Here is a 17,777-nt window from a genome sequence, read left to right as displayed (position 1 = left end):
ACAGTAGTTCTGGAAAAAATCCTTCTCCTGGCTTGCCCTGGCTTTTACCATTACTTGGTGTGTGTTGGAGACAGGCAGTGGGAAACAACCCAAACAACCAAATTAATGAAATCAGGTTTTCYTTAGCAAATTTTATGAACTGAAACTCTTAAGACTTAGGCAGCCACCTAGATGTGTATATTTAAACAGACTTAAAAAACTGAAGGATTGCTCTAGTTTATCAGTAGATACCAAACCTGGGAAATTCCTCTAACGACAACAAACAAAAACTTTCTTGGCTATGAGRGCTGAAGGAGGGTCCTTCAGCATTGGTATTACAGCTTCTAGTCTGTCAAACACATTTAGAAATGTGTACGGTATCCACCTAAAAAGACAGTCATTTCAGTGTTAAGAGCTGACTCGTGTGCACAAAGCTCATGCAGGGGAATGARAAGGTGATTAGGCAACGTACAAAACTGGATGCAAATGGTGTCATTCAGGCTTTACCTATGAGACATAGGCCTGGTGTTGCAACAAAAACTTGATGTCCACTTGTAAACAGCCTAAACTCAAAATAGCTATGCTGTCCTATATATTCTATAAGAACATGTAATCATATTTATTCTTAGAGAATGTAGTTGCTCAATAATAATAATAGATAATTATGTCAAGCTGCCTACAAGGAAGTGCCAGCTTCCAACATTCCTGGACTGGTAAAYTGGTAATTTTTGCATTGCAAATCAGTAATTCTAGAGTACCTGATTGCTATTGCACTCAAGAAGTTGGCTTTCTTTTTTAAAATTCTTTCGTTTATTCTGCATTATGTAGTATGCTCATTAGCACMTCTTTAGCTGTTTAAGTATTTATTCAAACTATGCTGTTTGTCCTGTGGCAGTGAGTGCACCCTGACCCTGGTCTTGGTTTGATGTGTGAATACTTATATCTTTGGATACTCACACATATAGGATACTCACACACCTTCTAGTCTGTGTGTTCTGCAGCATTTTCTGAAGCTGCAGAAGATAAACATTTTTACATTGAATTTTTTTTTAACTTTTTGCCTAGGAAGATATGCTTTGCCTTGCTGTAAATGTTCCTAAGTCATCCAGGAAATTGTAAAGTCTGTGGCTTTTATGAGGTCATTTGATTGCCTGGAAATCAAAGTTTGTGTCCCTTTGGAAATKATAATCTTTGTACTCCAGAGTGAAGTGTGCGTATTCACTCAGTGAGTAACCTGCAGCCTCTCCASATAACCCTGTGGTCAGGAGTCTGGCACCTGCCATCTGTTCTCTAGGCTCATCATTTACCAAGAAATCAAATACTGAACTTCACAAGTCTCGTGTTATTAAGGCTGAGAAGTTGAAGCATATGCGAYGTTACCAATTCCCTAATTCTGGAAATAAAGAGAGTTAGTAACAATGGATARTCTGTGGAAGCAACATACCAAGAAAAGCAGTGAAAGTTAGAAAATGCCTCACTGTTCTCAAGCAATCTGACATGGCCTTTTTGTTGCCACTGGAGTMATTTTATTTAAGAATTTGGCTGTAGTTTCTAGGCTTTCATCCTGGGGTTGTGCTTATTTTTAGAAGCATTACCTAAAAATATGTTGGAAATTATCTTCTGATCAATCTGCTTCGTTTTGCTGCTGCCTCTGATGCTAGCCAGCTTGAATGAGGTTATAATTTAATTCATTTTAAACTATATATATAGTGCTATGGAAATAACCAATGTTTCTTAATGATGAGCTTAACTTTCTTAAATGTTTAGTGTAGCTCTTGTGATGAGGAAAAGATCTCTGAACTGTGAAATTACTGCTGTTTGTTTGTTTTGTTTTTAAAACCAGAAAACATTAAAATAGTCATCTTGGAAATCTTTAATCCCAAATTGTGAAATATACTCTGTTGTCAAGGTAGCATGTTCACTTAAGAGATAAATCTAAAATGAGCAATACTTGAAGTTGTACTGAGTTAAAAGTAATAAGACATAGCAAGAGTTCTGGTGTTCTTGAAGTTGTATGCCATGTTTTAATAGTGAAATAACCCAGTGACTGGGAGAGGAAATCAGTTCGGTTAAAACAAACAAAACCTCATTTAGAATATCTGAATTTTGTATCAACAGAATCCAAAAACTTATGCAATCGTGAAACAATTGCTAGCGGAAGGAAATGCCGGAGAACTGCAGAAATACTTTGGCTCACGGATGGAGTTTGGCACAGCAGGGCTCAGAGCTGCCATGGGAGCAGGGATTTCCCACATGAATGACTTGACTATTATCCAAACAACCCAGGTATTGTGTTCAGCACTTTATCTCACTTAGCTGGTTGCGTGTATGAATGGAAGAGCCTCATCTACGGCAAGCAAACWATTATTCTACGGAAGTACAAGTTGTGTCCTATTCTTCCAGTTTTCAGAAGTAATTTAAATCGTAATTATTAGCTGAGTGCTGATCTCTGAAAAGAAGCAGAGAGAAACTGTTAAACCASTAAAAGAAGTTACTTTCTGTATTTGATTTGCAATTTAATTTATGCACAGCTGCAGTTAAGGTCAAGTGTAGCAGTCCTCTTGTAACAACTACAATTAAACCCCAAAGGTAGCCAACATTTGGCTAAGTTGTGTGTGTGCTGGTGGATTTACATAAAGGCAGTGAAAGTATGTATATRTACATAGATCTTAAAGTAGATCTCTTTGGGGAGAGCTTAAAAAACCCAGAACCTGAAATTTCTGCAGCCTGGAGTGGTGATGTATGATGTTCTAAACAGATGTCATTATTAAGGGAGAGATTCAGTTAAAAACCTGAAACACTGGCCAGCTGTTCTTCCTCATGTGAGACRTAAGGCAGATGAATCATTTCTCAAAATCTGCAGCTTGGACTAACTTACCTGTTCCTTTTTGGAGCTGGTTCTGATATGTTAAAAAAGTATTTGAATGCTGTCCAGGTGTGCAATATTGATTTTAAGGTTTCTGGTAYTCCTTGGTGTTTATTGGTCTTGGACAAGCTGAATCCCAGAGCAGTTCAGTGAGATGCTAAGTGTGTGCTCACCTTCCTAAGACATCACCATCTTAGAAATCATCTTAATGCTATGATAAAGTAAACATCAAGATTGGGTTAATGAGGTGGATTTGTTGTTGTCTTCAGGGATTTTGCAGATACCTTGAGAAGAATTTCAGTGACCTGAAAAAGAGAGGAGTTGTGATTGGGTTTGATGCTCGTGCTCATCCTTCCAGTGGAGGTAGCAGCAAAAGGTACTTCTTAGGTTTTGTATTTAGTAGATGTCTTGTGTGATCCATTATGGCTTTATGTCTATTTTAACTGTATTTTCTTTCTGTATAGTGAATTAATGTATGGGATTTACAGTGTTTTTACATTCTGGTAATGCCAAAGCAGTTCTTAGAGTTGTGCTTTGCATATTGGGAAGAGTGAGGTAACATATTTAAATTGGGTCTGTGTAATAATTGAGATACATTGATAAGTGGTGGTGTTTTATTGTTGGGATTTTGTAATTGCATTAGGGTAGGAGGGAAAGGTGTGAATTCTAGGAAGATAATTGGTAAAAAAAAATGAATGTATTCCCTAGGCATCTTTYCTTCCTGTTTAGGTTTGCAAGACTTGCTGCCAATACCTTCATCAGTCAGGGAGTTCCAGTTTATCTATTCTCTGATATAATACCAACTCCCTTTGTGGTAGGTTTTYCTATTTTATATCTTTTTATGTACTATATCTTTTTCATATACACACAAATTCTGTCAGATACCCTGCATTATTTAAATTAAGGATAACTACACAAACAAGTTCTTACTTTTTAAGCTCTTCCTGCATTTCGTGTTGACTTATTTAGCTATGTTTAGTTTACAACATTCATAGCAAAGGAAGGGGGAATGTGCAATRTCAGTGGGATGCATTTCTGTTCATTCCTGTTTTCAGGCAGACATCTTGCAGGAAGCATCTTATCATTTCTAGATTGCTGTGGAGTTTGAAGCGTGAAATATACACACATTTAGTTTTGTGATTGTTGATTTGACTGGGGATTTTTTTTTTTGTTGGTGTTTTTTTGTTGTTATTTTTTGGGGTTTTTTTTTTGTTGAGGGGTTTTGGTTTTTTTAAATTTGTTTTGTTTTGTTTTCGTTTTTTTTTGTTGAGGGAAGGAGRAGGGGCATAGGTAGGTATTGAATCAAAAACAGCAAATTGTTGAGTGCAGAGATGTTCTGTTGTTGTTGGATGTGTCCACAATGCCCCCATCAGAACACCAGGTGTCTCCAGAGCAGTACAGAAAAGCCCTGCTCTTRGCCCTTAYTAAAAGCAMCAAYTTCTCACTACACCAGTGAGCATTGCACAGAACACAGTAGTATAAAGAATTTCTATAACAGTAGTATAAAGAATTTCTATAACATTCTTATACGGATAGACTTTTTTGTAGATTTAGGATCAAATTGTTCATAGCGCAGCTTAAAGTGGTGTTGCAAGAACTGCAGTTCATTGCATTTCACTATTGAATAAAGAGCCAGGAGTAAACACTAATTGGACCAATGTTCATGATTAATGCTTTATTTTTGAATCTGTTTTGAGCCAAATTTTAACAGCTCTCTCCAAAACAATTCTCTTCTGAACCATGGAGTGGTTGCTCCCTACTGCTCCCAAAAGGTAGCATGGATGAGACTGCTCGAGCTGTAGCTCTCTGTCCCCTGCAGACTTTGTCATTCCTCCAACAGACTTGGGACCCTCCAAGGCCTCAGCAACGCATGCACACAGCTTCTTGCTATAAATACACTACCCTAGAGATKTACAAAGCGTCTGAAACAACATTAAGAACATATAAATTGAGAAATGCATAAGAACAAATAAGGGCTAAAGTTGTGCCACATGGAGTCTAGTGGAACAAGTATTATTTAGCTTCTGCTTTAGGGAGTCAGTGTGTAGGACTCACATCCTGGTTTTCTTTTCATTCACCACTATGCAAGTGTTACATATGCATGAGAAGAAATAATATATGTTGCAAATTTTACTTCAGGTAACTTTCTCTTGTTACAGCCATACACAGTAACTCATCTGAAGCTTTGTGCTGGAATTATGGTTACTGCTTCCCATAATCCAAAGCAAGACAATGGTTACAAGGTATTCCAATGTGATCTATTCTCTGGCTTYCTTTTTCCCCATGGACARRCACTAATGCTCTTGTRTATAGTTCCTATCATTGTGTATAATTTATTACTAGTCTCTCTGATTTCTTCTGGTATCATGYTATACTAATAATGTRATTAAAATCTTTGCTTTAGGAAGCAGGAAGTAATACCATTGCATACTTTGGAACACTTCAAAATATTAGCTTCTTTTCTAAAGCATTATTGATTTCTCTAGTTCAGGATTTTTAAAGATCTCTTTAGTTTTAAAAACACAGAAAATTCAAAATATGYAAAACTCAATGAGTTGCTTCAAAACATTTTGAATAAATTCCATTATTTTTGTAGTATATTTTGCTTTTGCAAAGTGACAGTTATCAGGGTAAGTTTTTTCTATGAGGGAAATCTGCTTTCCACTGAAGAAAACACAACTGAATTGTCTGTGCAGCAGTCATTCAGTAGTTGAGCTAATCATATGCAGACTGTTTCCAAAATACAAAAATGGGCATTTTTTTCAATAAATGACTGGGCTTTGTTTTGTGTTTCATTATGGATCTCAATATCTTTTGATAAAATTAAACAAGTTTTTTTTTTAATGGGATGTGAGAAAAAACTGAGAATATCTATGGAATACTTTGGGYGTACTTAAGCCTAATTCAGTATTAYACTCTACTGAATGTAATGCACCTTAACAACAAAAAAAAAGTAACAAAACTATCTTACAAGATTAACAATCAAATACCCTGTTTTTTATTTAGGTTTACTGGGAAAATGGCGCTCAGATCATTTCACCTCATGACAAAGGAATTTCTCAGGCTATTGAGGAGAACCAAGAGCCRTGGCCTCAGGCTTGGGATGACAAACTGATTGACAGCAGCCAGCTACTTCATGATCCATATGCCATGGTCAATAAGGAGTATTTCAAAGACATACAGAAACAGTGCTTTTACAGGTGACTGGTGTTAATACCCTTTAGAATACAGGATATTCCATCTAGTATGTTAGCAAGGCAGTTTAAATTGATGAAAATGAGGGTGGCCACAACTCTGCCATGACCCAGTTCTGCCTGTGCCTTTTTGACATCTTTTATGGTAGCACTGGTAGCTGTGTGGTCTTACTTAGAGTAAGTTGGTTCATAAAGCTGTCCTGGCAGAAGTCTAACCCAGCAAAGTGAGGAAGTGTCTGATGATATAATTTTCATGGCCATGCATCAGCCAAGTGCCACAGCAAGACTGGGGCTATCTCATGCAGCTGGAAGTGAGCTGACATGGACAACCTACCAGCCTTAAAACAAGATTYTGAGACAGATGGTGAACCAGGTTGTTAAGCCAGTTCTGGATGARGGAGGTCTTGCTCTGTCATTCTAGACTTGCTTGTGCTCCTGGTAGCCTTGGGTGCCTTACAACAGCTTATTCTTATCACTTGCCCAGTAAAATCTTTACTCAACAAAATGAAGTGGATGTTTTTCTTGGTGATTAACAGTTATAATTGTTTTATGTATTAGGTAAGTATCAGCCTTTTAGATCTGCTTATTTCATGTTCAAATTTTTAACCTCAAGTAACCATGCTCATAGTCTTGCTAAAAACAGTCAGAAAGCTGGGGTTATTACGCTGCTTTTTCAGGACTGGAATTAAATGTCTCTTTAGGAGTTTGCATGATTTTAGATATKTCCTATGCTTTCAGTACTGTACTTCCTAAAAATGAGTATGCTCAAATTGGACAGACTGCTGTTGACTCACTGTGTTCACAGTCCTTGGCAGGGGTTTAAATACTGGAGTTGGGGATGAAGAGTCTTATTGTCAGTTGTATTTRTTTTTCACTCGCYTTYTTTGRGATRTGTAGAGTGTACTCTCTTRCTCCWGTGATTTGCACATACCAGGATATTRGATGCCACGAGTGACTCATACTKTTGAAAAATCAGGCTAAGCCAATTTTCAAGACATTACTTTTAAAATCTGACCTCCTTTAATTTACCATTTGAACAGTTACATAGAATACTGAGTTGTATCTTTTTCCAGACATAGTCAGTTTTGCGCAGAACGTTGTTCTATGTCCAAGTTTTCTGTTAACCTGTTTTATTTCAGGAATATAAACAAGGAAACAAGCCTGAAATTTGTTCATACTTCTGTGCATGGCGTAGGACATAAATTTGTGCAGTTGGCATTCAAGGCRTTTGACCTTAGTCCTCCTTTTGCTGTTCCGGAGCAGAAAGATCCTGATCCAGACTTTCCTACAGTGAAGTATCCAAATCCTGAAGAAGGCAAAGGTGTTCTGGTAAATAGATTTTTCTTTTTGCTTTTTGGTTTTTTTCTGAGTGGTTGCAATGTCTTTCAGTGTTTCCTTTTTGCCAGAAATCATGGCTGTAGATATTGGTGGAAGGTCTATTTTGCATGTGTATCMTATCCTTACATTTGCTGAAGAGTTAGCTGGTATCCTTTCATTGACATAACCCTCTTTGAACCAGTCAGTAATTAGCTATAAYTTCCACTACTTAGTTCTGTGTTCTAAGAGAAGGGGCAGAATCTGCACAGAGAACAAAGTGATAGTTAATTAAAAAAAAAAACAAAAACAAAACAAAACAAAAAACTTCTCTGTTGGTTTTGGAAGGCTTCTACTGTTTTGTTCTGATGCAACACCAGGAGGGGGCAGGAGAAGTCCTGGYAGCTGGTTAGAATTTCTGCTGCTATTTCTGATACACTTTGTWATTGAAGCATCTTTTTAAATCTAGGTAGCTTTTAGGCTGGGCTACAGAAGTTGAGTGATGTAGGTAAAGTAAATGTCCTGACTTTGTTCCATAGGCTAGAATTTTTTGGGTTTTTTGAGAGACACATAATGACTTTGGGTGTTTGAGATTTAAGTAATTTTCCCAGTTTGTTTAAACCTATAAAGCAAATGAAAATATTATTCGGGAATATTAACGCTCTTCTGGTCCTGCTTGCCACTTTTCCAGACATTGTCTTTTGCTTTGGCTGAAAAAGATGGGGCAAGAATCATTTTAGCAAATGATCCTGATGCTGATCGCCTTGCAGTGGCAGAGAAACAAGAGAGGTATGGTAATAAGTAATGCAAACCGTTGACATTTTTTACTCTGAGGCTAAGCTCATTTGGTAAATTCTTGCTGCCTTTGTTGCAGAGGAAGAACAGTCACAGTAGTCAATTTTGGATTAGAAACAGATAGAAATGTGAGACTACTGCATGCAACAGACAACAGTAGGCGAAGGATAGGAGATAATGATCTRTATTAGACATTGTACAGAAGCCTGAATAAATACTTGACACTTGCTGTACTTTRGGCATGCACAGAAGCATGTGAATTGTTGTTATTGTGCTGTACCTTTTTAAAGGTTTTTCAGTTAGAATTACTTCATAGAAAACTGATAAACATTCTTTCATACTACATTTATTAAATAATAACTTGGATTCAGGAGAATCTGTATAGTTCCCTGTTAATCTCTGCTCTTTAGTATGAGTGTCTTCTTTCTCAAATCTTGTTAAAYAAAACATTTTACTGATCATTAGATGATTAGTGCTTCTCTTGCTCAGTTTCCCACTTGTTTACATAATATTGCACACTTGCATTTCACCTTAAGGTTTTTCACTGGTACTTCTCCGTGTAGTCATTTGTACTCTCCCCTTCAAGAATCAGCTATAGATGCATTATTTTTCTTCTTATACCCAGTCGAAGAAGGGGATGGCAAAAGATAAACTTGCTTAGTCAGGAGCTTATCATAAGTTATTCATATTTATGAATGTAACCTATAGTTCTGACTCRATATGGCTGTCCCACTATTTCATGCCCTCTGATATCCTGTACTTATACAAGTGTTTACTTTTCTGTATTGTCTTTTTATCTGATGAATAAAAGAAAGCTGAAGTTCAAGGACTTGGTATCAGATCCACAAATAGTGGTGTTTCTCCTTTATCTACCTTGATAAAGCTGAAACAATCTGAGCAGTTAGAAGCTATAAATGCATAGTAACAATAAGCTTCAAGGTTCTCATCTCAGAGAGGAGCAGAAAAAAAAAATCTTCTTCTGGGCCAGCATATGTGAATTCTCTCTGTGTGAGAGCCAGAAGAGGGATGTAAAATTATGGCAAGAGTCTTTAGTACACAAGGGATGATATGGGCATCTGCCAAATGTCCTTAGTGGTTGTAGATTAATTAAATAGTTGAATCTGTATCAGCAGACAAATTTTAAAAGTCCAGTAAAAGGAGACAGTGCAAATACTACTTTTCTTTTGCTCAACAGATAACTTCTTTTGATCTAAATAGTAGCTTTAAAATTGGCAGTGTTTTCTTTGGGGTTTTTGGGTGCTTTTAAGCTCATTAGTTTAAATGAGCATGAACAGCATGAACTAAGGAGGCTTCTCTGTCTTTAGAAGAGGAATGATCTTTTGTGGGCACTCTGTATTTTGGACAGTGTTAGYTGGAAGATTTATATCTTGGATTTGTCTGTGCCAGCCTCAGCTGGCAATTCAGCTTTGAGGAAAAGGTATAAAAAGCTTCAGATTATGCTAGTTATGATGGGTTAAAACAAGAATGCAAAATCGCTCATGCTTTTTGTCTGAAAACTTRGAGCTRCCAGAARTTTGAAGAGGGGTGCCAGTTTGTTYCATCCATTACCAGCKAGAGCRTGGTGCTCTCATTCTGCTACCTCTATGCTTGTTGTTTAGCCAGTCTTAGTTGTCTCCTGACTTTCAGTCCTGCGTCYTCAGACTTCTGCTGTAGCTTTTTATACACTAATCAAATATTAATATAGGCTTCTACAGTATCTGTACTTCTTCTTTGACAGAAACTCCTGCTAGAGCATACTCTCTCAGCGCTCTTACACTAAATTGCCGCTGTGCATTGCTTTGTGCCTGTTGGCATCAATAAATGCAGGAGACTGATCTGCTTCTCTTTCACAACAGGTACTGTTTCTGTAGGTCTTGGTTTTGTCAGTTTGGTAGTGTTTTTGTCCCCTTTTGTGACTGAGTTTTTTTTTTTTTTACAGTTTTGACATTTGTCTTTTCTTTTTTTCTTCCCTGTTCAAGCAACACATCAATATTAATCTTTTTTACCCATTTGAGACTTTTTTTTTTCCCCAATCTTCTCAATGATCAATTGATGTATTTGTGGTTAAWTAAAAAAGTATTTGTCATTAGGTCAACTAAAAATACTGATCACTATAGAATTGTATTCTTGTGTCTCTGTKCTTCTCTTAATCACTGAGTTTATAATTTGTCTGCTGAACATTTTTGTTTTACTTAAAATATGTYGGAAATATCATTGTTTCATCTTTGGATAAACACGAAAGTTTGTGTATGATGAAGGAAAAAGGTAACAGTTTCAGAATGCTTTGGGGGAGGAATTTTTTTGTTCATAAGGAACACATGATACRTTGTTACTGTTACTTGGAATTCCAAAGCAGCGGTTTATATGTTAATACTAACTTATAGAAGAAACAATAGATTTTTTTTCTTGTATTATCCTTTGAATTAATGTATTTTTTAATATTTTTTTTTCTCCTGTAGTGGTGAATGGAAAGTGTTTTCTGGAAATGAATTAGGMGCTCTTTTAGGTTGGTGGATCTTCACTTGCTGGAAAAATAACAATAGGGATGCTCGTGCTGTTAAAGATGTCTACATGTTATCCAGTACTGTTTCTTCCAAAATCCTGAGAGCAATTGCACTAAAGGAAGGCTTTCACTTTGAGGTAAGCACATGTTACACTTTTTTGCATGTTCTTTTATTTGCTTTCCTACGAAGTGTCATATGTTTGTAAAACATTGCTTTTCTTTTTAATTCCTTTGATTTCTTCTCACTGCTGTAGGAAACACTGACAGGTTTCAAGTGGATGGGCAACCGTGCCAAACAGCTCATGGACCAGGGGAAAGCTGTTCTTTTTGCATTTGAAGAGGCTATAGGTATGAAACAGGATGTTGTGTTTTCTTATTTTGCAAAAYAGTGAAAGTAGAACTACTGCAACAAGTGACAGACTTGCAGAGAATCACAAAATGACTAAAGTTAGAAGRGACTCCTGGAGGTCATTTGGTCCAACCATCCTGCTCAAGCAGGGTACCTTAGGGCACATTGCACAGGATTGTGCTCAGACAGTTCTCGAAGATCTCCAGGGAAGGAGATTCTACAACCTCTGTGGGCAACCTTTGCCAGCACTCTGTTAGCATCTCAGTAAAGGAGTAAAATATAAAAAAAAAAAAAAAAAAAAAAAAAAAACAAACAAAAAAAAAAAACAACAAAAAAAAAAAGCCACCACGTAAAAATGGAACATAAGGGTGCCCTCAACACAATGGGTGTATTTGCAGTGAGTAACAGATCTATTTGGCTGATTGATACTGCTGATTAAAACGTTTGCATCTCTGCTTAGCACAAGTTTGTCAGCTAGGAGAATATATCTACAGTAACATGGTTATGTAGACTTGGACTGCAAATTCTGCATAAACTATTTCAAAAAAAGAAACAAATGCATTTTTCAGACTTGAAGTTGAGGTTTTTTACCTTATAGATTTAAGCTAAGTGTAAGTGTGAATAAAAAAAAGTAAAAGCTMCCCCAAATTACATTTGTAAACTGGAAAGCCATGGTTGAAAGGCACAAATATAAGTTATGAGTTCATGAGGAGGAAAATGTAAACTTATAATGCTATTTCTTAAGTATWTCAGTACCTGAAAACCAGAGAAAATGTGACTGATATCACAGATAATTATCAGTGTTTACTTAGCCTACTGTCTAATTGAGACAGTAGTAGCTTGCATTCTACTGCAGTGTGGCATTTCTCTTTCAAGAAAGCTCCATAAGGACCTGGGAGCACGTGGCACTGATATGGTGCACATCTCAGTCTTGAAATTCCATTAAAAACCTTGCTTATTAAAATTAACACTGATTAGAAGATAATGTTTTCTACTTTTGGTTTTACTCTAAAATGTCTGTACTATTGTAATAGGCATTTCTCTTTTAAAATATGTTGGCTAACCTTCCCTTCCCATCTTATTTTTTGTTAAAAATGTGTCAAATTATATTGAATGGTCTTTGTTTAGGGTATATGTGCTGTCCTGCTGTTCTGGACAAAGATGGTGTCAGTGCTGCTGTTATAACTGCAGAGATGGCAAGCTTTTTGGCAACCAGGAATTTGTCTTTGTCTCAGCAGTTGAAAGCTGTCTACGATGAGTAAGTTCAACTTTAATTTTTTATTTTTTAGATTTTCTTAATTCCACATACTGGGATTAATAGGGACCCAATAGCAGTGTATAGTGTATGAAGAAATTAAATGTGGGTTATTGTACCATAAGACAATTCTGTGCTAATAGTAATATTCCAGAAAGTGTTCCTACCTTGTGGACATGAATATTTATGATTTTGTTTTGTGTTGTTTTAAGGTATTTTAAAAATAATARTAATTATCTTACTAATTTTCTATTAGTTAATAAGATCTTTGGGGTATTTTTATTTGCTTGTCTGAAAGGTTTTTCTATTTTGGGAAGTTCTGCACTTGGGTCCTTTTATGGAAGATTGGGCRGGTTTTTGCCAGCAGTATTGCTGAGCTGTAGAGATCATAGTGCTTCTTGCTGCTTAAATGAGCCAGACACACAAAAATGTTGATGGCAGAATGGGTCTAAGTAGCTCTAGCTTATTTATACTATACATAGAAGCCAGCTTGCGTCTGTCCTTGCTGGGGTACTTGTGATTAAATGAATTCTAGTTGGCTCTAAAGTTAGGCTTTTTATTATGTTATTTTGTCTTTTTTTTTTTTTTTTGATGGGTGATTGGTAAGTTTTTATTGTCCTTTTCTCTTTCTGCTCTTGATTGAGATATGAGCTGATTACGCAGGAGTGCAGTGACTGGCCATTACTCTTGGCTATACACAGCTAGGAATCCATCTGAGAGCTTTTAATAATATGRGGCACTATTTTTTCTCTTGTTCTTGTTTAATGGGCTCAAAGAAATCAATAGCAAAGATGGTTATTGGATTTCATGGGGCAGGGAGTGGTTTTTGTGGAGGTTTTGGGTTGGTTGTTTTAAAGGAGGGAGCAGCACAGGCTTTCTGATACTCCTGCTCCTCATGTCTCATAGACAATAACAAGGGAGTGTGGAACCTGCAGACATTCTTGGAAAACTCCAGTCTTTGTGCCACTTGTTTTGCCAGCCCTGAGTTCTCATTTGTGTGCAGCACTAGTCATGCCTGTTTTGTCGGCTCTTTAGGAAGGAATYAAGTGGCAAAGACTCGCTTTCATTGCATAAATAAATTGTGTAATATAAAAACATGAGAGAGGAATTCATGCCTAGAGCAGCAAATACAGCATTGGATGTGAGCATTTCCTTAATATTAGTAGCTAAAGTGCATATTCAGAGAATCATTCTCCTCTGGCTTTAGGGGTGTTTATTATTATTTTTTAAAAATACTAATTCAGTGAGCACCTGCTTGAGAGTATTTCAGTGGAATTGAGCTGTGCCACAGTGCTGCTGTGTTCATAGCCACTGAAGAGGACTCAGAGCTGCTTTAGCATAAAAGCAGTTTGTAACATGTCACTGCACATAGTCACTCCTTGTGGAAAAGCTACAGATACAGGGAAGGATGCGAATCTGCCCTGTTGAACTGATGCTTGATAATGCACTGGAAGGAGGGTTCTTGTTTTGCGTGTTTGTTTTTTGTTTGTTTGTGACTAGTATAGAGTTGCAGTTTTCTATTCCTTACYACTTTACTTTTTTGTCAGATTTGCTTTGCGAATTACTAGTGAAGCAGAAGAAACTCTACTCTGTATTTTGGAAATGTAGAAGGGGGATCTGTCTCAAAGAAGTTAATGCAGATCAGGAAAAGGACACAGTCCTAGTAGGCTTATCCCTTCTTTCAGTTAGAGTATACAGGTTTTTTTTAATTCCCTTACTGAATTTTTGAGACTGATTTAACTACTATTAACCTTCCAGATGTCTGTTTAGATGTAAGCATGACCCTCTTTAAGGAGCCTTTCAGGTTTCTAGTGTGAACATCCTAGTACCATTGAAGATGCTGCCCTTTAGATTTTCACTGCCATCAAGGATCTTTATCAAGTCTTGATCTGTAGCAAGAGCTCACTTGAACCAGTGCAGGCTTRTATGTTTTTCAATAACATGCTAGTTTGAAAAGTCAGTGCTAGCAGATTATTTGTCTTTGTTGCACCACATTACCTGGCAGCAAACCRGTGAGGTCAAGAGACAAACCAAACTGTTCAGAACAGATTGGTTTAGTGGAAATGCTTTAATGGGAGARTAGAAACATTTTAATGAAGTGTGATTGAAAAAAGCAGCCTAGATTTTGTTTTACTTAGAAAGGTCAGCCAGAATCCAGTCAAAGAAGCTATTAGATATAATCTCTTGCTTTCCTATGATCCTTCGCCTTCTTCAARGCAACGATGATATCTTTTTTCCTTCTGTTTTGCTGTCAACTTTCTCCATTGTAATCACAAAAAATAGAAGGCATCTGCATGGGAGTTTCTTTAAAGTTTGTAAAATAGGATAATTAAGCTGTTTAGCCTTTTAAAATTGTAAGGGAGTGAACTGATGTTTCAGTTGGGTGAGCATGTGTATAGAGCGTTGCTTTTTGGAAGGTGGTATAATGTGTCTGGTGTACAACTCTTAGAGCATTGCTTCTTGGATTCACTAATACTGTGTCTTCACAGATACGGCTTCCATATTACCAAAGCTTCTTATTTCATCTGCCATGACCCTAAAGTTATTCAACAGCTTTTTGACAACCTTAGAAATTTTGATGGAAAAAACACATACCCAAAATCTTGTGGTAGATTTAAAGTTTCTGGAATAAGGGATCTAACTACTGGATATGACAGCAGCCAGCCAGATCAAAAGGCTGTAAGTATCTTTTAAAATGATATAAAAAATATGTGTGATGTATATATACTTACATAGAACAGTCTGTGGAGAAATACTAAACATTTACATATCAAGTAATAATCTAAATTAGATTGGTGATGATTGTTTTGCCTTGGTGACAGGAAGTGAAGCAGGGGGTGTTGGGATTTTTTGTTAGGTTTTGTAGTGTATTTGACAGTTTGTAGAGGGAGTAGGAGGATCTTGCTGCCTTGCTACAGCAATCTGCACTATATTTTTGTAAATGCAAGTTAAACTGTCTGCTAGCAYGTGGCTTTGGATTCTTTATTTTTTCAGTCTCTCTTTACTTCCCTCCTGGGAAATGCCATCACAGAGTAGCTTCTATTACCAGTATAAGAGTTGACTAGATTTGAAATGAGCTACCTAGCAATGATGTAGTTCTACCAGATTCCAGATTGATGGCAAAGCTGTCCATGTGTGGTCCCAAGACCACAATGTTGAAGGAAACAGAACTAAACTTCAATTTTAGCTGATGCTTTTGTCCTATTATATGACATCATGTCCTATTAAACTGACTCTTACATATCATGTTATGACTATTACGGAGTCTCTTTCCAAGCTTTAAGAAAAAACATTCTTAATATTTCTAGATACTTCCTACTAGTAAAAGTAGCCAAATGATAACATTCACTTTTGCTAACGGAGGAGTGGCCACAATGAGAACCAGCGGAACGGAACCAAAGATCAAATACTATTCTGAACTTTGTGCACCCCCTGGAAACAGGTATTGTCACTTACAGCAGTTTACTTACACTTACACATGTTTGGTGTAATAGAGGGTGCGTGGCTTTTCAGTATTGTTTTAGTGGGATAAGGGCTCTCCATGATCGAATTAGTGAATGTATTTCATAAAGCTTCAACTCTGTAAAATTTGTTGACACATTGTTGTCACTGAAATTCCTTTGAACTCAGTTTTACATTCAATAAAAATAATATCAGAAAAAATATTGTACCTAAAATGAAGGTAAATATTTTATCCCCCTTTTTACATACATAGTTCCTTTAAAATTATACAATCCAAGTGTTCCTATATMTTTCAAACCCTTTTACGTTTATTAATTACATCCTTGGCTGCTAGCCTTGGAGAACATACGGTCTTAAAGAAAAGTGATTATTAACTTATGTAATGAAATAAATGCTTTTTCACAGTTGAAAACTCATCTAAGAATACTGTTATGGTATAAAAAGTACACTTCTAATCACATATATTTTGTAATAGATGATCTTCTGAATTCAAATTGGTCATTCTACTTTAGATTGTATTATGGGGTTGTGTTTCTTCATACTCTTCATGCATATCAGTTGRAAGTGAACATCAGTGCATTACCATAAGAAGTCAAATATATACATATTTGGCATTAATAGAAAATGTCTGTCTAAAGAAATGTAACTGATTTAAAAATTCGTCATACTGAAAATGTGGTTTTTAGCCTTTCCATTGTTTCACTGCTTTCTGTGTTTGTGTGAATTTTGTTTCCCAGTGATGTTGAGCAGCTGAAGAAGGAACTAGATGAATTGGTCAATGCTCTTGAAAAACACTTCTTTCAACCAGAAAAAAATAAACTTCAACGGAAGACTGAGTAAAATRGCAAAATAACTGCCTTGATTGGCTTTTGCAACATTAGAAATGGATTATTTAAGAAGTTCAGGATTTTTGGGACCAAACATCTGAGAACTGACTATAAAGACTTCTGCTTTTAAGAGTTATTTTGGATACTCTTGGATCTAGTATCTTATTTTGGAAGGAAAGTACCTTTACCGTTAAGGGACCAAAAAAACCCAATAAGTTGAACTAAAACCTTTATAACTAAAAGTTGACTGCAAATGTATTTCAATCAAAACCTGTTTTAATTAAAGATAAGTAATATTCTGATATCTGAAACAGCCTRTTTTGTGGTGACTTCTTTCTTTTGTGTGTATATAATCTGACAACCTAGACAAAGTTACATAGTATTTAGATTTGCAAGGCAAGTTCTTCTGTTAAAAGGAAATACTTAAAGCCTGTGATGAGACTTTGACAAACTTGGGGCAGATGTTTCAGAAGTAGGGATCTTTTTTAGGGATTTTGTTCCAAAGAAACAAGAAACTCAYAGCAAATTTGCTGGATATCTATTTGCTTTGGGGCTATGTATCATATTTCAGGCTGGAGATACAAAGAGAACTAAATGTTTTTTAATACCCTGGACCCATTAAGATATTATATCTACATCCTGCACCTTTTTATTGCTTCACTGCACTAAGCATAATTAGTTCATTGCATACCCCTGTTTTGGAGCCTGTGATATGCTGCTATGACTTGGTGCATAACTCTGCGTGTCTAATTTAGAGCAAGTTTCTTTTTTATTGCATGCTATTTTCTRTGCTAGCAAAGCCTTATTTGGAGTTGATGTATATGGGTTTTCTGCATTTGTAGTACTTGTTTTGGGTATCAGTGTATCTGTAAGATTCACAATCCTAGCTGCATACTTTTATAAATGCAAAATGTCTAAGCTTTGTTGTCCCCCCAGAATTCAAGTCCTCTATCCTTGTTATTTTCAGTGCAACACTTGAAGGAAGATTGCAGCAGTTGTGCAGCTGGGTGCAGGGAGGCAGCCTTTTGGAAAAGTTGAAGAAATTTCTCAGCATCATGATGGGAGGGATGCATGTGCCATTTGAATTCAACAATCCCGTTTCACCCTGCCTGCAGACGAGATGAGTTCTGTCGTGGTTTAGAATGGTGGCGGGAAGCCAGGCACCCACAACACCTGCTTACTCGCTCTCCCCCCCACCACTGGGCAGAGAAGAGCGAAGGAAAAAAAATTAAC

At 36.6% G+C, this 17,777-nt stretch overlaps 1 protein-coding gene across 1 annotated transcript in view; it reads left to right on the top strand.

Moving 5' to 3' along the window:
• Positions 1-16,880, top strand: part of PGM2 (phosphoglucomutase 2) — a 19,729-nt gene extending 2,849 nt beyond the window's left edge. The window contains exons 2-14 of the mRNA XM_057371665.1: positions 2,098-2,265; positions 3,115-3,221; positions 3,575-3,659; positions 5,005-5,088; positions 5,852-6,045; positions 7,179-7,368; positions 8,045-8,142; positions 10,608-10,788; positions 10,906-10,999; positions 12,129-12,258; positions 14,745-14,934; positions 15,564-15,697; positions 16,455-16,880. Coding sequence (XP_057227648.1) covers positions 2,098-2,265; positions 3,115-3,221; positions 3,575-3,659; positions 5,005-5,088; positions 5,852-6,045; positions 7,179-7,368; positions 8,045-8,142; positions 10,608-10,788; positions 10,906-10,999; positions 12,129-12,258; positions 14,745-14,934; positions 15,564-15,697; positions 16,455-16,557 — 1,758 coding nt within the window. The 3' untranslated portion in view covers positions 16,558-16,880. The remainder of the gene's footprint in view (positions 1-2,097; positions 2,266-3,114; positions 3,222-3,574; positions 3,660-5,004; positions 5,089-5,851; positions 6,046-7,178; positions 7,369-8,044; positions 8,143-10,607; positions 10,789-10,905; positions 11,000-12,128; positions 12,259-14,744; positions 14,935-15,563; positions 15,698-16,454) is intronic.
• Positions 16,881-17,777: the final 897 nt, after the last annotated feature.

The sequence above is a fragment of the Malurus melanocephalus genome, unplaced genomic scaffold (assembly GCF_030028575.1).
Source record: "Malurus melanocephalus ecotype Western Australia unplaced genomic scaffold, MMel_1.1 scaffold_151, whole genome shotgun sequence".
Lineage (NCBI taxonomy): Eukaryota > Metazoa > Chordata > Aves > Passeriformes > Maluridae > Malurus > Malurus melanocephalus.
This window is presented reverse-complemented; position numbering and strand designations above follow the sequence as displayed.